This window comes from Ambystoma mexicanum, chromosome 1p (genome assembly GCF_040938575.1).
Source record: "Ambystoma mexicanum isolate Mex_15411 chromosome 1p, UKY_AmexF1_1, whole genome shotgun sequence".
Taxonomy (NCBI): Eukaryota; Metazoa; Chordata; class Amphibia; order Caudata; family Ambystomatidae; genus Ambystoma; species Ambystoma mexicanum.
In genome coordinates this window covers 709889267-709911505 of record NC_090921.1, presented here as the reverse complement: position 1 = coordinate 709911505, position 22239 = coordinate 709889267, and the positions used below count along the sequence as shown (strand labels likewise).

The 22239-nt window shown below is 43.4% G+C and overlaps 1 protein-coding gene across 1 annotated transcript in view; it reads left to right on the top strand.

Annotated features, from left to right (window-relative positions):
* The first annotated feature begins 934 nt into the window (after window positions 1–934).
* The window catches only part of MTX1 (metaxin 1), a 205550-nt gene continuing 184245 nt past the window's right edge, over window positions 935–22239 (top strand). Inside the window, exon 1 of the mRNA XM_069650128.1 lies at window positions 935–1073. Within this exon, the coding sequence (XP_069506229.1) occupies window positions 993–1073 (81 nt within the window). The 5' untranslated portion in view covers window positions 935–992. The remainder of the gene's footprint in view (window positions 1074–22239) is intronic.

The following is a 22239-nucleotide window of genomic DNA, read 5'->3' as shown; positions in this document are numbered from 1 at the left end:
CTCAGTGATTAATCTGTAACATGTTGTAGAACGGGGATGTGGGACATTTAAGCACTTGACCACATACCTTCCCAGTTTTAGTCGATATAAATATTGATAAGGTTTTTGTTTCATATGCTTAAATAATACTTTGTTTATAGCATGCCTTGAAAATAACTCACATTACATAATAAACTAACCTTACACTATATACATTGTCATAGAAACACGTTGTACAAAACTAATATGGCTTGGCACATCTGCTGTATTTTCCTCACCATGCAAAGTAACGTGTGCCTAAATAAATCTCCCTTAGGTTTTACAACCAAAGACGTAATTCACACAGCATGCTTTATTATATACCCTTCACAATTTTCATTATCCACCATTCATATTTCTTAAGGGACAAAAGTCCCTGCAAATAGTCTACCTCCCTCCCTTAAATGTCTAATTACTCCCATTGTGATGCTCTGATGTTGCACAGGCTCTTGTGAGGGCTGCTCTGTTGCCCCGAGCTCGAACTTTCATAAGAAGGTTTGAGAGCTGGAAACGCCCGAAGCAAAGTCAGGACTTTTCCCTGTCCTGGAGACGGTGTGTGCGGACATAGCACAGAACCTGTGAATTCGGGACAATCCAGCAAATACAGTATGGTTAACCATCCTTCCTAACTACGAATAATTAAGTTTATTGGCAATTAACCAACCCAATCATCCACACACCAAAGTGGTAGCTCCATTGACACACCGTTGCGTTGCCCTGATTAAAGGACCCGGTACACAGCAAGAATCTGTAACCAAGTTCGTGGCTACGGTGCTTATTCTTTAACGGAATCGTTCGTGCTCGCGCGGACACGAAGCTCCCTCTGAATCCCGCATTGCTGTACACAAGTAGATTTTCTCGTGGTGCAGTAACTTTACAGAATAAACATTCATTGCTTGTACGTAATGTGTATGTCACGTGACAGGGGCACGTGGGCCGTTACTCCCACGTGAGTTAGTTGCTACCGTTGGAAGATGGCGGCGCCCTTAGAGCTGTACTGTTGGAGCGGGGCCTGGGGATTACCGAGCGTTGATGCCGATTGTCTAGCTGTTTTGGTAAGGGTTATTTATGTGTTTCACAGTGACAGAGTGAATGTATTGTCCCCGCAGCGGAAACAGAGAAAAGGAGTCGCCCAGAGACTACAGAGGAAAGGAGTCACCCAGAGACGTCAACCAAATTGAGAGCAGATAAGTCTCTCCGACTAGGTCATCCACCTGGATTTGTCCATTCGCAAGGACAGTGATTGTCCCAATATTTTGAAATTGTCCCTAAAACTAGCTCAGTCACATCGCATATTCGCTAAAAAGTTAAGAACTGAAAAAAATCACATTTAAACAAGAAATTTAAATCCTGTAGCAATCCTCCAATGACCAAGACTCCTGAATTTTGAAAGTGGCAATTCTGGTGATCATCAACATATTAAAATTACCCCACGCCCCTCTACCTCGTCTTTCCTTGCCAGGAATCCATCTGTTGTAAAAAAAAATACTCATTTGTCCCTGCATTCTGAACGGGAAGCATAACATTCACAGCCATCATACTCCTTACGGGTGATCTTTATTACTCTTACCCTTCCTCGTCACAGTATTTTTATTTTTTTTATTCACTTTTTATGCGCACCAGACCCAAGGGTAACAGGGCGCAGCAGTAGGAAAATGCAAAGCTTACATTGTTACAACAAAGAATAATATGCAATGTACAATAAAGGTCTCTAGATCACAGATAATTACAAGATAAACAAAATTCAGGTAAGGTCAATCAGAGTACAGATATATACAGTATGGTAAGATGCGAGTGATTACAGTAGGAGGTAGGTGTCACAGGTCAGTTAAGGTCTGTGGAGGTGAGGAGTTGAATGACATTTTTTCTGAAGCGAAGGTAGGTCAGGTCCCCTCTCAGGTCTTGTGGCAGTGAATTCCAAGTTTTTGCAGCCTTTACAGGGAAACTATTTCCACCGATCGTGGTGAGTCTGAAGTTAGGTATTGTCAAACAGTTAGAATTGACAGCTCTGATCAGTCTGAGAGAGGTTCTCCTGTGAAATCTGCCTATCAGGTATCTAGGGGCGGAGTTATTGAGGGCTTTATGGGTCAGAGATAGCATCTTAAGTTGTATTTTGTTGTCTGTAGTCAGCCATTTGTAATGGCGTCTGGCGGAGGAGATGTGGGTTCTTTTGTTTATGCCTAGTGCACCTCTCAAGGCATTATTTTGTAATGTTTGTAGTCTTTGAATTATAGTTTTATTGGCTCCGGAGTAAAGTGCATTACAGTAATCAATTCTGGAAAGTATTAAGGCTCTAGCCAGGCATTAAGCAACTTTTGTTAGAAAGGAACGGTTTACCAGCTCTTATCAATTTGCAGGTGTAAGCCGTAGAAGAGGCAAGGGATTTTACCTGTTTATCAAGTGATAGGGTGGAATCAAGATAGAATCCAAGGGTTTTTACATCCTTGGACACTTGGATGATATTCCCATCAATGTTGAAGGAGGAGAATTCCTGGCCTAGTTTTTTAATATTGGCTTGGGTGCCCAGGATGATCAACTCAGTCTTATCATCGTTCAGACAGATGCCATGCGTGGCCATCCATGCCTTGATGATAAGATATACCTTGTTCACCAATTCCATGTCCTTCACGTGATCCCCGGAAAGCGGGAGGAGGATCTGTGTAATCATCTGCACAGTTAGTGTAGGTGATACCTAGATGGTCCAGATCATCGAACAGGGGCTTGGTAAAGATGTATAGAGTTGGGGAGACACAAGAGCCCTGGGGAACACCACATGAAATGGGGGCGGGATCTGCCGCTGCTGAGGGAGAGAAGACTCTCATGGTTCTCTCGCTCAGGAATTACTCGATCCATCTGATGGCCTCTGGGGAGAAGTGGGCGGCCGAGTCCAGGTGATTACAGAGGACTTTATGATCCACTAAATCAAAGGCAGCTGAGTCCAGAAGTAACAGAAGTACTGTCCTTCCTTTGTCTCTCAGCTCATCAATTTGGGATTTCAAGTCAATTAGAGCAGTTTCTGTTCCATGTAAAGGACGGAAGCCCGATTGTCTCTCTCCTAAGAGGTTGTGTAATTCTAGATGCTTTTGAATTTGGTTGTATGCAGCTTTATCCAGTATCTTAAGAAGAAATGGTACCGTCGTGATAGGGAGGTAATTAGTAAGGATGAGGGGGTCTAAGGTCTGCTTTTTAAGGAGGGGGAGCACCCAGGACTGTTTAAGGTTGGCCGGGATGGTGCCTGAGGCAAAGGATGCGTTAATCCGTTTAGTAATAAAGGGCGATAATTCTCTAGCAGCGTCTTTTATTAGTTGTGCTGGGCAGATGTCCCCTTTACAATTGGAAGGTTTGAGCGAAAGGATGATTTTTTCTACTTCCAGGGTAGTCATTTTGGAGAAGTGGAAGGTAGTACTGTGCTCCAATAAATTATTGGTGTGGGGCATTTTAGGCAGGTCCTGAATATTCAGTGTTTCTTTTTTTTTGCTGAATTTTATTTTGGAGTGTGATAATTTTATTTGCTAAAGCTTGTTGGATATCTGTACACCAGGATTTGTCCTTGGCGCAGGTGTCCTGTATGGCAATTGGAGACTCAAGTTCTTTTAGCATGGAAAGGAGCTCTTTCATACTAGAATTGGATTTGGCTATACGATCGTCGTACGAGTTTCATTTTGCCTGGCAAACGTCTTTTTTGTATAGCGCAGAGAGAGAGGTTAAATTGGCTTTGTTATCAATTGAAGGGCAGAGCCTCCAAGTGGTTTCGCTTTTTCTTTTCAAGATGCGAAGGTCTCTTAGCTGTGGTGTAAACCATTTGTTTAGATGAGCTTTTGGTTTACTTGAACTAAGTTTGAGAGGTGCCAGTTTGTCTAAAGTTGAAAGCATAATGTTATTAAATTCCTGCACTAAAGTGCTAGGATTTAGATTTTCTGATGCGTTGAGGGTGGGTAATATGGCAGGGATAACTTTCTCTGCAGTAATGCATTTTTTATTTCTGGTTAGACATGGTGGCGCCAGTAAAGGGGCCATATGGTTGGGTCTGGAAGTGGCTAAGTTAAAGGACACCAGTGAGTGGTCTGTCCAGGGTAAGGACATTTTGGAAGAGATAGTGGCTGCACAATTGCAGTCTGCTATCCAATCTAGCGTTCTCTCCTTCAAGTGCTTGGGCTTGTCAACTTTTTGGGTTAGGCCTAGTGCGTGAATCGTGTTGGCTACTACTGAAGCATTAGTATCCGTGTTATGTGTTCAGTGGCCCACCTGTCCTGCAGGAGCCCCCTTTATTACTTTTGTTTTGCTGCATGCCCTCCCTCTCCCTGAGCAGTTACTGAGCACTCCAATAGCACATTCCATCCATGCCGGGTGTGGGAGGAGGGAATATAAATACTGTGACCAGGAAGAGCAGGACTAGGAGTAATGAATATTACCAGTAAGTCATCCCAGCATTACCCACACATCCATTTTCTTCTTCCCACTAATTACCTGTGAGAAATACCAACTTTCGAAAATTGGCGGCCAACAAAAAACACGCCAGACACATATAAGTCATGCACACCAACCAACCCCCATTTATTGTGACAGACATCCAGCAGTGTTCAACACAGTCCTTCACTCAAAACCCCTACATCAATACCACCAGAGTTTTGGGTATGCAAGTTAAAACTATAATATCTAATAAACGTGTTTGTCCATGTGGTGGTCTTGCAAACGTCATGTATGTAGACCCCTACCCCCATCCCAGAAAGCGCCCACCGTCCCAGCTGATTGACCATACGTTTGTGGAGGGGAAGGAGCCCCAGAAGGGACAGCGGGCCAGGAGGACTGCAGGCTTCTCGACCCTCTCACAGCCAGCCTTGGCCCCAGCATCTCTTGCGCGCTTCTGCTCACCACGGCTTCCTTCCAGCCGGTTCCACTATAGACCGCTCTGCTTCTGCGAGCTGTGTCCTTCTCTCCAGGCCGTTTCTCCTCCACTACTTGGTGGTCCTTCCTTTTATACACCTGGAACTTGTTAAATGGTTGCAGGTGCAAGTCCTTCACTTCAGTTGCCTGAACATAGTTAAGCCTATTAGCTGGCCATCAGGCTATTACAGCTATTACAATGTTATTCCATCAACAGTCTTCTTCCTTGTCTCAGTATCTAAGTGGTGCAAATGAATGGAAGTGTGCAAAACTCCCAGTTGCCGCCTCCTCATCCCAGTCTTAAACTGAAATGGCTCTGGGACATTTTCTGTGTCTGAAAGAGGCAAAGACTGACAATAGCCTATGAAGGCAGGGGAGATATGGGGTGCTTTTTGATAATGGAAAGGGGGATACCATGTCTCACTCAGGCCTCCACTCCCAAAGTTCCCTCCAACCAGGTGATCCTCCCTGCCATATCTTCCCCCAGGGTCGGCATCTTAAAGCGAAGGCCTTTCTCTTGCCATCTGAGAGGGGACCACAGGGAAGAAGTGAGCATATCTTCAGGTTCCTCACATATGCGTGTACCTGTAGCCATTGTGGGCAAGGAGCTTGCTGACGTTCCTTGCATTCATAAGTCGATTCTTAAATGCTTACCCCACATCCCTTTTAATATGTTTGTATTCTTTTCACCTTCTACTTGCAGAACCTGGGTGTTGGCATGCATGTATTTTTGGTTCCTGAGGTAATGTTGTTTGATGTGTGATATTGTGCACATTTCTCTTTTCATAGTTTCTGCCCCTTGTTGCAGCATGACAGCATGGGGTATCAAATGGACTCTACATAATATCCACTTGCATTGGCTCCACCTCTAGACTTTCCTATAATTTTATTTATTATGTACAGGGAGCACTGTACATTCTTATTTTCTATTTAACACCTTTCAGTCCAGCTATCAGTGGTCCCACTGTAATTGCCACATTTTAAAATATTATCAATACAATCTGGAAATAAGAATTGCTACAGTCATTCCATCTTTAAGTCCTCTATTAATGTAAAACAAAAGCAGTACGTTTAAATTTTCGGTTCATCTTACTTCTGCTAGCAACCTCTTAAAGTTGGCCACCTAGTTGATTACACCTCAGTTTGCTTATTTGGCCGTCAATAATTCTCCTCCTGGGCATGACCATTGACTTTCTGGAAACATAGTACTTTAAGATTCTTTACAAATTAGAGCATAACTTCCATATTTTAGATTACCAGATTTCAGGCTTGATATTACACATACAAGTAAGAAATACAGAACGTGTGCATGATCTCCAAGTTATAACTTCAGGTCTGGTGATGCAAACGATAAACATTGCACTGAATCTGGAAAAGAAAACATTTATTTGGGTGCCCATTTGACCTTTTGGTAATGGGATCCGATGTTCTGGAGTTTTTGGGCTGCCTGAAACTCAGTAGATAAGTTAACTTCTGGACGCTTCGTCTTCAGTGCTGAATTATCTCTGTTGTTACACATTAAATCTTCTGTAAAGGAAAATCTTTTTTGCTTCCCTGAGAACTCACTCTATTTTTTAGGACAAATGTAGCCCTTCCCACTTTTGCCCAGCTGGAGGTCAAAGCAGCATTTTAAAGGGCCATAGCATGCTGAATATTGTTAACTGAGGGGCCATCTGCTCAGTTGCATACATAGTCAATGGCTTTGCAAACTGTCTAGGGGCTAACAGAAGCTAATGACATAATTGACAAATTAAGCTGTGTCCTCCATGAGTGTAAACAACTGGTTAGGAAGCACTATCCTCTGATGCAAAAGCCCATAACCATCCATAACCACAAGTACTATCACAAAGCTATAGTTGGTGACCAAGAGGACCGCTGTGTCTCATTCACCCCAGGTGGATGTCTTTAATCTAATAATGGTGGCAATCGGAAGAGATCCAGTTGACCAGTACCTAGTCTGTCATCTAAGCCTCAGAGATGTCCTCAGATAGGAAAGGTGCTGTTCAAACATAGCAGAGTATTTGCATGCCTCTATCTTCCTCCTAGCAGCCACCATAGTCTGCAACAAGAATTTACCTGCAGCATTCAGGAAAACTGGTAGACGCTCTTCAGCGATGTGTCCAATTTAAATAAGTAACAATATTAGTAAAAAATAAAAATGAAAAAAGGGAAACAAGTAATTCACCATTTTAAATTCAATCCTTTCCTTCAAGCTTAGCAATAATAATTGAAACCAACTCTAATAAAGCAAAAGTGATGGATAATTTAGATCCTTGCAACAGAAGCAACCAGATATCTTTCTTGTTTAGAGTTCGATTGTTCATAAAGAATCTGTTCATAAAGAATCTACTTAGAAGGTTGCGTCAGGTGTCCATCACGCCCTGACAGCTCATAATGAGATGACAAAGTGATTCCCTTTTGTATCCACAAAGCCTACATGCGTAGTCTATTGTGCTTTTTGGTTTCCTAGCTTCAAGAAGCTCTTTAGTTGGAAAAATGTTGAATCGCAATTTTAGGAATTGGTGGCGCAATACTGCTGAAGGGAACCTACTCAAGTATGTAGAGGTTGTTCCACGCTTGTTAAGCGCAACACAATACTTCCCATAAAGTTTGGATGACTGTGCAGCCTCCAAGGACTCTATCCAGTCATACTCATACAACTGCTTTTAACTGGATTTTCGATAAGTAATTTCTGTGTAGTGTCAATTGAATCCAGTAGGTCCAAACACTTGTTACCCCTTTCCACAAGTTGATGCTCTCTTTATGATTCAAGCGCCTGCCCAAGCAACATGAAGCCACTTTCAGGGGCCGGCAATATGCATTTCCGGTAGAAGGATAACGTTTTCCAACTCACATTGGTGATGAGAGAAGTCAGACCTAACTCTTTCCTTATCACTGCCATCGGAATGCAATTTGGAAGCCCAAGTACAGATCTCCAGAAAAGACCCTCTAACGTTTGCCATAACTTCCAATTCAACTGGAGTAAACATTCAGCCCACTAGGTCAAAATAGGGACGACCTTCATACTGTAGAAGGTTATTAGAGGGGTCAATGAAAATGTACAGTATCTGAATTTGATCAATCTTGCCTGGTCTGTGAGCATCTTTAGTTTGCGTCTCAAGCATACTTCTCTAGGGGCGTCGCTGTTGCTCACGCTGATTGATATTCCCAAGTAGAGCATATCAGTTGTTTCTTGGATTTGATCATCATTTATGTACCAACCCTTGAATTTAGAGATCTTGCGCTTTGAATGCCCAAAGGTCAGCTCTGCAGATTTAGCAGCATTTATTCGCAGATCATTAGAAGATAGAAAACACACCAATGCATCTAGTTAACGCTGGAGTCCGATCAGGGTTTCATCAAGGAGGATGACGTCATCCGCATGCAGCAATCTGTTGACTGGAGTTCCAGAGATAGACGATGGGAAGCACCTGATGTCCTTAAATGCATCGTCCATGTCAGAAATATACAGTTTGAAAATGGCTGGTGCTAGACGACACCCTTGCTTGAGTCCCACTCCCGTTTTTATGGGGCTTGTCATGTCCCCCCTTTGATTTAACTTGATTTGAATGTTAGTATCAGAATGTAATGCTTCAATTGCCTCCCTCAGATCAGCAGGACATCCCCAATTCTTTAGTTTGGACCAGAGCTTCTGTCTATTAACAGAATCAAAGGCTTGGGATAGGTCCACTGATGCCAGGTATACATGTTTGCTGTTCTTCTTTGCAGTTCTTAATTTCAGATAGTTAATTGAGAATAAATTCAACGATGTTCCGATACCTTTTTCGAAGCCAGCTTGCCAGCGATCCCTATGTTTAGAGTTCCAGCTCCAGTCTGTGAGATGGTTCAAAATTAGAGCTGCAAAAAGCTTACCAATAATGTCCAAGAGGGCAATAGGTCTGTAGTTTGTTAAAACAGACCTATCGCCCTTCTTAAAAATCAGAACAATAATGGATTTTGTCCATCTGGCCGGAATAATACATCTTGCTTTCACCAGTAAGAATAGATGATTTAGGAAGGTTGCCCATTCCACAGGGTTCTTTTTTAATGTCAAGTTAGTTGGGCCATCTGGGCCTGCAGCTCTACAATTCCTGGAAGTTTTAATTAATGCAAGAATATACTCCCTCTCAGTCTCAAATACCCAACTCAGACAAAGACTCTTTTTAGCCTCCATTACATGCTCCGTCGACTTTGAGAAAAGGGAGGAAAAATGGTCTGTCCAGTCCTTCGCTGAGATTTAATTAGTTATGAGACTCTGCTGTGGACCATTACAGATTTGCCAGATCTCCCTTGAGTTTTTCGATGCAACAAGTTTCAACAAATACACTGCATTTGATGGCATTAGCGAATATCTATATTGTTTCATCCAATTATTATGAGCTATCTTGATCTTCTTGATGGCTTCATGTGATATCAATGAAGGATTTTTTTATGTGCTCTTATAGGCCCCTTAATCCCTTTTTCGCACGTCAACTTTATGGTCATATTTATATCTGTGACTAAATCATTTGTTTCTCCCTGGGCCTGATTTCTCGTTGTAAATAGCCAAAAACTTTGTGTATTCTATATCATCCGGCCTCCTAGTGTCCTTAAATCTCTTCATAGTTCAATTACATTGACCCGGGATAGCCTTAATATGTTTCTTCCAGGATGCAGTTCTAAAGTATCTTCTTCCATAACAGGATTTCTTTCTGCACCCAAAAGCAGGCATAGCTTCAATATGTTATGGTCGCTTTGTAGGGTTTCAATAACCGTCATGGCCACTATACTAGAGTGGAAATTGTCGGAAGCAAAGAAAATAGTCCAATATATTGGATTCTTTCCCTCTCTTCCAAGTTGGTTTTGGTGGTATGCCGCCTACTATTGCGCCATTTAATAATGAGATGTTTCTCAGTTGGAATTATTTCCTGAATAACAATCCTTGTGTTTCAGGTTCTTGCAGATTGGTGGTTTGGTGATCTGTAAGAGTCTTAGAATTATTGAAACAATGAACATTCAGGTCACCACGTAAAATGATATTCAAGTTAGAATTAGCAATCATTGCAGTTTCCACCTCTTCCAACAACTGAGTAATGAAACACTTGGCTGCCGGATCCTTGATGTTCCAATATAGATTACACAGTAGGATCTTCCTTGTAACATCGCCCTCACAAGTCTGGTATTCTAACAAGAGGACCTGAATTAAAGGTGAGATGTTCTTTGTCCATATGACTTTTAGACCACAGCTCTCTTTAACTACGGTCAGAAGGCCAGCCATAGGTCTGCCGTTTGGCCCCTTAATTGCCGGATTAATGAAGGCAGCAAAACCTTCAAGGATGGGCTTTATACACAGCCACGTCTCCTGGAGACAAACAACATCAAAGTCCTCAAATCGAATACTCCCTTCTCCCAACAAGTGTTTAAATCCACGCGTATTCCAGCATCCCAGAAGAACATAGGGCATGATATTGTTGTTTTCCAGAACTTTGGCATTATGATTGATTTCTGAGCAAGTGTACTAGCCAACCAATCCCAATTATCCCCTGCCTTGTAAGCCTGGAACCCCCTGGTCACACAGAGTTTGTTCTTGAGTGGTTTGGAGTTATTTATCACTATTCTGAATTTTTTGTGATTTTTAGTCATCCCTTTTTCATCACCTTTGCCACTTGAATGTCTTTTATGAAGAGGTAAATTTGCGCCTGTCCTATACTTATTGCTGTTGATTTTGCAAATCTTGGCAGGAGAATGAGCATACGAATTATCCTCTTCACTTCTTCCTGGTTTCAAACTGGTGACTGCTACTAATGAAAATCCCATTGTTTTCAAGATGTTTGTATTTTGTAGTAGTAATTCTTTCACTTCCATTGTAGCGAGATGCAATACCACTACGTCCTTCTTTAAATTATATGGGAAGTCCAAAAGTAAGCCCTTGGCATTCATCCCAGAAAGTGAAGGAGTGCTATAGAAGAGCCTTAAAATATTAGCCCTGTTGAGAATAAGATTGCCTTGAATACATACAATTCTGCTTAATTCCATACAAATAGGATCTTTTTCCTTCTTATTCAGGGGTCTCTTCACATTTGTTAAATTATCCAATTTAGGCACCACTGAATCATAATGGTTGTTGGACCATTTTATCTGTTTTCCAATGACACTACTATTCTCTTCGAGTGTCGTGAATCGTCTCCCCGCACATGGCGGAGTGTCTTCTCGAGGAGGTCTGTTCATGTGGACTCTGGATACTACCCTCGTTTTGAATGGCGGGTTTACGATCTTGGGTGAAATCAGGTCCTGTTGTTCCTCAAAGGCCGATTGGCTCGATGTCTCGCCATCAATACCTTCAAAATTGATGGCCTCCAACAAAATGCTCGGAGAAGAGACCCAGGCGTCTTTGGCTTTCAGAGCCGTTAAACGATCTTGCAAGGAGCAGTTGATCTCTAAGATTTCGTCCCAATCAGCATAATAGACTGAGAGGTTCATAAAATCCTCCAAGTCACTAGTAGAATCCAGTGATCTTAGAGTATTTTTGGGCTTTGTTTTATCTATTACATCAAAGTTTTTTTTAGTCTCATACAAGTCTTCATCAGAGTCCACACTTATGTAGGAATCTTCATTGGGCTTCGTAGATAACTGAGATGCTTGCTCCTTATCTTGATTGTTAACTGGCTTGTTTGCCAGGTCCCTAAAGTTCTTTATTACAGTAGATTGACATTGTTGGCTACTCTGCCCAGATTTCATAGCAATGTTCACTTGTTTGGTTTGTTTATTAAACTTAACGGGTTTGCTCCCAGAACAGATCTTTTCAATAGTATCATTCTCTGTATTGCATCCATTGACAAAGATATCATAGGTTTTTGAAGAAGAGGCAATGGGTTGCCTAATGTCCCCGAAGGTTGCGATGAGCATAGATTTGTTAGTGGCAAATAACCAACTCATCGGGTCCCAATAGTTTCCTCCCTTCATTACTGCTCCCTCCCTTTTGTCTCCCAGAGGGAGCATGCTTCGAGGTGCCAGGTATCTGGTTATCTTTCACCCCAACGAAGTTCCACACCCCCGATGGGGGCATTGTTACATCGGAGTGAACTCTCTTACGTACACCACTTTTGGTTGTTTTTAAAGCTTCCCTTTTCCCTTCAAGGGAGGATTTGTCCTTGTCATCCACTATTGTGGTCAAAATAGACGCTGGTGCTGATAAAGGGTTTGTGAGTCCCACGGTGGACTCATTCGCCCCAAAGCTTACACTGTTGTTACAGAGGTCTATACCCAAAATAGGGCAGTTTTGGGTGTTACTTGACATTGATGATCTTCTTTTTTCTTTATCTTTGATCAGTGGTTCCAAAATGGACTTCAGGAAGTTAGCAATGTGTTCTTCTTGTTTGCTCTTATTATCATTGAGTGCTGAAATAAATCCTTCAACGAAACATAATTTTTGAATGTAGCATGGCAATCAAGGTAGATTGATCTTTTAGTTGGTCTGCTGTGCTCTCATACAACTTCATAAATGGAGACATAGTAACAGAAAAAGCTGCAATCATAGTGGCATCTAACATTGCACTAGGAGACGACTTTTCCTCCACCTGAGCTGCTACCATGTCCAACAATACGTCTTCATCAGATATTGCCACATTCTTCCTCAAATCTACCTCCACCTGTGTGGATAGTCTACGATGTTTACGGGGGCAACCTGCTTGAGCCACCCGTGGTGCTTGAGATTCCATTGGTCGTAGTTGTTCAATTGTAGGTGTGTTGATTGTTGTGACACTAGGCAGAATTGCTTCAATTTCACAGTCAATTGCTCCAGTTCCCACTAGATAAGTGGGACTTTTGACCCTTGGATCAATGTCTATTTTCTTGCCGGGAGCAGATGCCAGTTCACTAGCCCCCAATATCACCGGGGCAAAAGTTCCTGAAGTTTTCTTAGCGCTATTTTGCACAACATGTTGAAAAATCGATGTTTGTCTTGTTGGTCCAGGAGTATGCTCTGTTTTTTCCTGGTGATGCAACGTTGCCCCACTTGTTCGTGAACTATATTCCCCAGAGGAAGAATACGTAGTCATTGGGGCCCTTAAAGAAGTGCCACTATACATGTGGTGAGTGATCCCAAGATGGGATCCAAAACTCAAGCCTCTAGGTTTCCATGCAGGACGATTTACACCCCTACTGTTTAAAGGATAGTTCCGGGACTTTTTTTTTATTGTCCCTACGGGTCGGCCATGTTTGTAAGCATAAATCGGTAGATCGTAGGAAACTTTCCTATGGACCTTACCCGACTTTTCGCCCATTATCGCACTCGAAATCAGCCTCCATTTTGTGATAATCCTATCATTCCGCCGCATCGACCTGGCTCACCTGCCTTTGCGGCACTAAATCAAATCCCCCGCCCCTGAGCCTGACATCAGCAGACGCGTACTGCCCATTTCAAGCACGTCTCGTGTCAACAATCGCTGCGCCTCAGCTATTGACGTGTTGCCATGGAAATGGCAGGACGCCTCTTTCCCCAATAAGTATAAACAGACCGTTTCACAACATACAGCAGCAGATTTTCGATTCCATTCCTCTCTCTGTGTTACTTTGAGTATTCTGACTCGTTTCAGTGCTCTGGTCAGCTACCTTCGCCGCTTGTAGCCCGTGTGAACACCTGTACCATCTCTGTAAATTATTTTACTATCTTTACCGCACAATGGCCACAATAATGCCGTATATGTACGAGCCCGAGTACACCGAGGAGGAACTACTGGAAAGGCAAGCACGCGAAAACGATGGGGATTCGGACGGCAGTTGGGAGGACCAGTCAACGGATGAAGAGCCTGGACCATGTCGCATGGACGGCGTCTCCACCTGGTGCACGTGCAATCGGTGCGAGCTAATGCCAACTGAGGAGGAGAACTGCTGCTGCCGTGAAAATTCCGGGTGCTTGGCCTACATTTCGGAAAGCGAGCAAAGTCTGCAGGAAGGCGAGCAAAGTCCGCAATGCATCACCGAGCTGCCAGAGTTCAGGGAAGCCTGCCTCTCACGGACAGTGTTGAGGATGATGATGGTGCTTATGCACGAACTTCGTGGCACTGTTCGTCCGCGTAATCCGAGTAACGAGTAAGTATACTCTGTTTGTGATGTCAGTGATGCCACCACTATTTCATGGTCGTCTCCCACATATAAAATTACATTTACATATCATTCGAACGCATGTAAATTGGTTCCATATAGTGCATTTTCTAGATATAATTTTTTTCTAAGAAAAATGACGTGTTACCTGAATCGACATTGATAAGAAAGTTTGGTCAGTTTAATACAGTTTGCATCTTTTTTTTTCACAGGTGGTACAGGCTGGTGGCCTATCGTTGCTTCACTTGGTGGCTTCACGGGAGGCTCGGACACCGCGTTCGGAGAGTAATACCTGCCTGTGCGGTACTTGCCATTAGACAACATTTCCCCAGTGACAGTGGACAATACCGCGGATTTTCCCTCGATGTGCTGCAACCTCAACTTTACAATGTGTAATGTTTATTATTTATGTTTAACTAAAATCTAAAATAAAGCCCAACATATATTTTAGCAATGGTTGTTTTGATTTTTTAAATGAATCTAGTGTGTCTCCGTTGAATAGCCTTCCAGTGCCTTGTCTTGTCACACCACATGTCTCCGGCCAGCATCCTCCCTCACGCTGGCCGCACACCTTCAATCCACATAACCGTTGAACCCATATATGCAGCAGTCATACATATATTATTTTGTGGGTTGGCATTAAGCGTTGGCAATAAAAAGCTGTTGGATTTTATTGATACAAAACATGGTTATAGGTAAATAATAAATATGGTTGATCATAATAAATCCTCTTTTTGGGCACCGGGTACAGAGATGACCCCCATATATTCTCCTGGGAGGGTGAGGTATTTATAAACTCACCCCCCTGCCTTCCATGTAGTAGATCCTGCAGCCATCCTCTTACATTCAGTTAGATGGCCTCTCCTTGGTGAGGCCCTGCGGCAAACGGGTCTTGTCTGCACGACCACCGCCCCGATCCACCCCCCCGCCCTATCAAAGGCAGTTCGCACCGGGGTACTTGTGCTGGCAAGTGGAGCTGTCAGGGAGCGATAAAGGCCAAGAGGTGCCAAAGACCATGTACACTTCAAAGTGGTCTATAGAGCATGGGTTGTTGTTCCCATGTCTACCTCCAGACCCCGTGTCTCCTGCCAAGCATCCCCCCTCACGCTGGACGGCCCCCTGCAATCCACATAAGTGTGTCTCCATTCACGAGTCTTCCTGTGTCTTGTCTGCACGACCACCGCCCCGATCCACCCCCCGCCCTATCAAAGGCAGTTCGCACCGGGGTACTTGCGCTGCTGGCAAGTGGAGCTGTCAGGGAGCGATAAAGGCCAAGAGGTGCCAAAGACCATGTACACTTCAAAGTGGTCTATAGAGCATGGGTTTGTTGTTCCCATGTCTACCTCCAGACCCCGTGTCTCCTGCCAAGCATCCCCCCTCACGCTGGACGGCCCCCTGCAATCCACATAAGTGTGTCTCCATTCACGAGTCTTCCTGTGTCTTGTCTGCACGACCACCGCCCCGATCCACCCCCCGCCCTATCAAAGGCAGTTCGCACCGGGGTACTTGCGCTGCTGGCAAGTGGAGCTGTCAGGGAGCGATAAAGGCCAAGAGGTGCCAAAGACCATGTACACTTCAAAGTGGTCTATAGAGCATGGGTTTGTTGTTCCCATGTCTACCTCCAGACCCTGTGTCTCCTGCCAAGCATCCCCCCTCACGCTGGACGGCCCCCTGCAGACCGCATAATGCCACGACATATACACGTCATTCATTCACAAACACACCCCTGTTTCGAATTCTTTATAACCCACTTCATATTTCTAATGAGAACTTCTTTGCGCTTTGCTAGTCAACCCGTGAAGGTGCTGGTTATCTGCTCTTCGTCTCTGTGAACTTCCGTGACCACTTTGAGCAAACTCGTCAGTTTGCAACCTGTGAACTGCTCCCTGTTCTACGACAAGAAACTACTCTGATCCCTGCATCTAACTGTTTGTTCGTCAAGGTAAGTCCATGTACCATAATCATTTTGCGTCCAATTTTTTAATTTATATCTATTTGCTAGTAGTCATCAAATTGCATCCATGTTTTCTTTTCGTTCACGACAGTACATGCAAGGAACTAGTCACATGTTCTGAGTTTAGTCAAATTACTTTTTCTATTTTTTGAAAGTTATTGAAATACTTATCCGCATGTGAATAACGTGTATAGTTCCAAGAACCAAAACGGACCTTGCATTGAACCTTTTATGTGTCATTTAATGTTTTAACACATTGGTATTCATAGAGAATTGTTGATCTTTACTTTTCAGAACTTTCCATAATGCCTGCCTGTTCCATTGGCGGTTGCCCTTCGAAGACCCATAACAAATCTGAAGATACTATAATGCATGTTTTCCCTAAGACAATAGATCAGATAAGAGAATGGGTCCGATATTGCGGATATCCAGCCTCTGAGCTAGAAAGTAGAGTCCTTGAAGTCTTTGCGGACAAGAGGGGTGATCGATACCGCATCTGCAGCAGGCACTTTAGCCCAGACATGTACTCCACATCATTGCTAATAAAGAAGAAAACACTGCGAGCGAGGCGAAAATTGCTCTCAACCGCTATTCCCACTCTATTCGTCCACATCCCTCCACTGGTGAGTCAAGTTTACGTATTTGTCTCTCGGGCTTGCGGTAGTGTGTAGCATTAGCTAACAATACTTTCCCCATTTATGTATCCACTCAATATGAAGGCGGAAGATTCTCCATCCGTGTCGTTATTGCAGTCATCAGCCACTTCAAGCGCCTATCGGGTAATCTTACTTAGCTATTCTGACACTGACTTGTTTCAGGCATGTAAATCAATAGTTTTAATTGATCGTGTAATCATTTTACCTAATGGTACACCACAGTACTCGTCCTCTAGTCTTTGTTTTCAGTTATAATTATTGTTATCCAAAATAATGCAAGTACTGTCTTTCAGGGAGATGCTGAGGAGTCCAACGCATTGACGACAACCGTAGATGTCACTCAGATGCTCGAGGTACGTTTCCGGACAGGTCCATCGATGGAGATCATCAGATCTTGCATTCTTGTAGCGTGATTGTTACACACAATGTTTCTTTCGTTTTTAGCCATTGGTATGTCCTTCTGTCGTCGCCCTCCTATGTGTCTTCTTTTTTCAATATTGTGTTCATTACTAATGAAAGTCCTATGTTTCAGGGAGTCGATGGAGCATTAGTCCAAGAAGAAGGGGGAGCATGCAGTTACGGGTCGGCGCAACAGCTTGCAGAAGTGTGCACCGCAGTTACAGCGTCCCTTGATGTTCTTATGCATTTCGAGGTATGGATACTGACAGATCAATCATGCGAGATCAAATGACGTGATTACATCCGCTATACTTCCTTCTTTATTAACGCAAGTACTATGTTTCAGGGAGCTGACGGAGCTTCTTCAACAAGAACATCACCCCTAGTAGTTGATGCAGATCTCTGGGTGGTGACACTTCCAACGATGGAGCAAATCGAATCATATTTAGATATCCATTATTTATTTTAGACAACTGATCATTTGTGCAGGTCTATTTAGATGAGCCGTTGACGCCTGCAGAAAGTTTATGTTCTTTTAAACAAAATAGAAAACCATACTAATGCAATTACTGTGTTTCAGGGAGTTGCTGAAGCGTCATCTTCAATAATATCATCAATGGAAGTCTATGCGGAGCCCGAGGTATGGATCTTGACAGTTCAATCTAACTAGATCAACAATGCGTGAACTATTGTCGTTTGAATGTTCTACACAATGCGTTCATTCGTGTTTTGCTATTGAGATGTACGTATGGGTATTGGTCCCCAAGTACATTTTGTGTTTTCAATATTATTATACATACTAATGAAAGTTCTATGTTTCAGGGAGTCGATGGAGCCTCAGTGAGTGATGGATGTGCTTATCATGAAAATATAGTCGTTGCAGCGCGAGAGGAAGTGGAGACATGCACACACGAGTCGGAGCAACAGCGTCCAGATGTTGAATTTCTAGGCAAGAAAGTTTCAACGAAAAGAAAGCAAAAGAAGGTTAGTGTCCTGTTCACTATATTATGTTGTCTTTCACTGTCAATAGTTCAATACTGTAAGTTGTGTTTAAACTGAACATCCCTTTTCTAATCTGTCCTCTAGTTGCGAGTGGGTGTAAGAACTAGATCTACACAGACAGTGAAGCGAACGAGAGATGTTGCTTGTCAAACCTTTTGGCAGGGACTTGAGACTGGAGATGCATCGTGCCAATGGGAAGAATATGAAGTGATTGACAACGGAGCTATACCACCACCAGCCATTGATAGTGAATGTCCTCCTGGTAGTTTGGATGCAGTCGGAGATCAATTCACAGAATCCACACCCGCAAAAAATAAGAGCGCGCGAAAGTTGAAGACATTGTTTTTTTCTCCCATCTCCGGACAAGGAACAGATGTTGCAATGGAAGAGAATGAAGTGGACGACAATGAAACACCATCAATATCACTCAGCATAGCGGAAGACGATATCAGAGATTGTACCTTTCATGCGAGTGACATGTCCTCAACGTTACAGGCCGAACCAGCTGGGATGCAGAGTGACAGTATAAGGAAAGAGGCCAAATTCATTGTATTCGATAGCTGTTTGATGGATATTATTATGATGATGAAATGTGGGCATTGGGTTGGTGGGGAAGTATGTGGGGAGCCATTGATTAATGTGACTCGTGCAATTCGAGGCACTAACCTTAAAATACATGCCACCTGTACACAATATCATCCGTTCGCATGGTCTGCACAACCCATGCTGGGGCAACTGCCAGCAGGCAATCTACTTTGTGCAGCGGCCGCACTTTTTAGTGGTTCAAGTTTTAAAAAGTTACAGTATTTCTTTCAGTTTGTGGGAATCCATTTCATTGCGAAAAGTCAGTTCTACAAATACCAAACCGATTATCTATTTCCAGCCATCAGCGAAGCTTGGAGAATGGAAAAAATGTCAATGGAAAGTACATTCGCGGGCAAACGCTTCAGGCTAGCCGGTGATGGACAGTGCGACAGCCCAGGATTTTCAGCCAAGTACTGCACCTACCACTTTCAGGACATGGAAAGTAAGAAAATTGTGAGTTCGGTGGTCGTGCAGGTGTCACAAAGTACATCCTCAGTGGCCATGGAGAAAGTTGGCTTTGTAGCATCATTGCAAGAACTACAATCGCGGGGAATGGTGATCGACCTGATAGCCACGGACAGACACGTTTCAATTGCCAAGACAATGAGAGAAGAGTACAAAAATATAAATCACCAATTTGACGTATGGCATCTTGCAAAAACAATCAATAAAAAATTGTCGGCTGCAGGAAAAAAAAAAGATATGCAAGGTATTTCACAGTGGTCCAAGTCAATCAGCAACCATCTTTGGTGGAGCTCAAAAACATGTGAAGGGTCGTTGGAAATTCTACTGGAAAAATGGCGGTCAGTAATGTTGCACTGTAGCAACGTACATCGATGGTCGACAAATGAACATTTCCACAAATGTGAACATGGCCATTTGTCCACAGAGGAGGCACGGAAGAAGAAGTGGTTGATTCCTTCATCACCCACTCACAAGGCCATTGAAAAGATTGTATTTGATAAAACTATAACAAGAGATTTGAGGGGACTCACGGAATTCTGCCACACAGGAGATTTGGAGGTGTTCCACAATATGTGCCTAAAGTACAGGCCCAAAAGATTGCATTTTGGCATGGAAGGCATGATAAATCAGACTCTTCTAGCGGTCTTGGCACATAACCATAATGTTGGCCGTCAACAAAGTAGGACGACCGGAACTTTAGGGACGCTTCGCTACAATAAGGCCTTCACTAAAAGAAGTAAACAATGGGTGATCAAACCAGTGTTTGAGGATATGCAATATGAGTTTATTGAGAGACTTATCGTAGATGTCCTCGATAGGCACATACATGGAGTGGTGAACGAACCTATGCAGGGGACAACTGCATTGCCACCCAACATTGCCTCTGTTCCATGTCCACCTAAAGCAGAGCTCATTGAGAAATACACATCACGGTTTAAATGATTGTAATTTGATTGTCTGTTCTCTCGAGTCTCCTCATGTTGCAGGCCCATTGCAATTAAACCAAACAGTAATATAAATCATTTTTACAAAAACTATAGAATGTTTCCGTATTACAAACACATGGCCGACCCATAGGGACAATAAAAAAAAAGGCACGCAGACAAGATGCCCTTACACTAACTGGAGCTAACTAGAAATGTGTGCTCGCTCAAAGTGAAGGTCAGCTGCTTTGATGTTTTGCTCGGGTGGCGGAACGGCCCACGACCCAGTATAAGGTTCTATTGTGATTTGACCTTGACAGGCCGGGACCATCCTGAAAGACTAAGAAAAGATAATGAATAAAATTTCAGAAACGAAACGATGAGCCACGTTCATTAGAAGAAGTAACGTCGGCAAAGAAGGAGTGGTGTTTCGGGTCTGCCCTACACAGAGACACAATGGAAAATGCAAATATAATGTAAGTAACTTTTGATGAGTTTATACCGCAATTTCATTACTATACAGTGGCTTTAAAGACGGGTTCAGTTGTACTTGTTCGTTCTATGTGGCATATTGTTTTCTACCGCGCACTATCTTGAGGAGAAACATCTGCTTTTACTGAAGCACCTCAAAACCTTCCTCTTTGCTTCTGCTTTCTCTCTCCCTCTCCCCTGCTACAACTGGTCCACTGTCTGCGACCTCGGTCCTGGGCCCTTCCACTCTCCACCTGCACTGCCTCCCTGTCAACCCCTGCACTGGGGGACTTTCTCAGTATCCTACAGCCCCCCCTTCCCAGCACTTGTTCTGCACTTACCTTGCACTTGCCACCAGCTGGCCCTATTTATTTATTATTTTATGCTACTTACCTTGTACTCCACTCCCCCCCCTCCCTGCCTCGCCACGCCTTTAAACACTTGTGTACACCCAGTAGCGCTGTCCTCGCTATGATTTTAATAAGGATCTGATGGTGAGACTAATTTCATTTTTTATGTTTTTAGGTACATCATTCACTACTGTCTGTGTCACGAGTACCGGACACCGGCGGACGGCTTCTACAGCCGCCAGTTGCTTCTCCGCGTGAACAACGTTACCACCCTGACCATTTTATGGGACGATCGCCAAGTACAAGTATGCCCTTACGCGGTACTAACGGTTAGATGCAACATACCTACCGTTGTGGTGGCCTAGTGCCTCGTTGTTGGAACAGCCATGCGATTATCAGTGCGACCGAAGAGCTTATTTTTATCGTAAACCAACACCCTGTGTACTGCACACGAACATCGCTTCCCTCAAGACGAACTAATTTGGATCGAGAGCAAAGAAAAATGCAAATCGCTGAATATTCTCTAAACATTTGATGTCCAATAAACGTACTTTGCCAAATGTACAATCTTGCCGTTTGCTTTTAAACCACGGTTTCACATTCCGAATTGTGGCGCTGTATTGTGAGATGCTCTAAGACCCTGTGTACAGCAAAGGACCATCGCGTTCCTCAATACGAACTTTTTGGAACATGAGCAAATAAAAATGCAAATCGCTGAATATTCTCTAAACATTTGATGTCAAATAAATGTACTTTACCACATTTACAATCTTGCGGTTTGATTTCAAAGTACAGTTTCATATTCCGAATTGTGGTGCGCTGTATTGTGAGCTGATCTGTGTTGATTTCCGGGGTCTGTGTGGAGTCGCGTAGAAGACGCCTGGGCGCGTTTGCCTACGCAGCTCAGTCACGTCACGGATAGAGGCGGGGAATATGAATGTTTTGATAAAGTCTGTTTCAGGGGCGGGGGATTTGATTTAGTGCCGCAAAGGCAGGTGAGCCAGGTCGATGCGGCGGAATGATAGGATTATCACAAAATGGAGGCTGATTTCGAGTGCGATAATGGGCGAAAAGTCGGGTAAGGTCCATAGGAAAGTTTCCTACGATCTACCGATTTATGCTTACAAACACATGGCCGACCCGTAGGGACAATAAAAAAAAAGTCCCGGAACTATCCGGCGCCGTAGGCGTGACCGTTGCAAAATTACCAGTCAGCACTGCAGATAGCAATTGTTCATCTTCTATCAAGGGTATAGCAACAAGTGTCGCCTCACTAGATTGGGGGTTACTTATGGTACTTGCATTGCTTTCTTTTTGAGCTAGGGTACAGCTGTCTGGACTTTCCTGTACCTCTGATAAAATTACTACAATTTCAGAGTCTACATATAATTGTGAGTCTTCATGTAAATCTTGATGTGGCTCGATCTCTGATTATTTATGGTTTCGTGTTT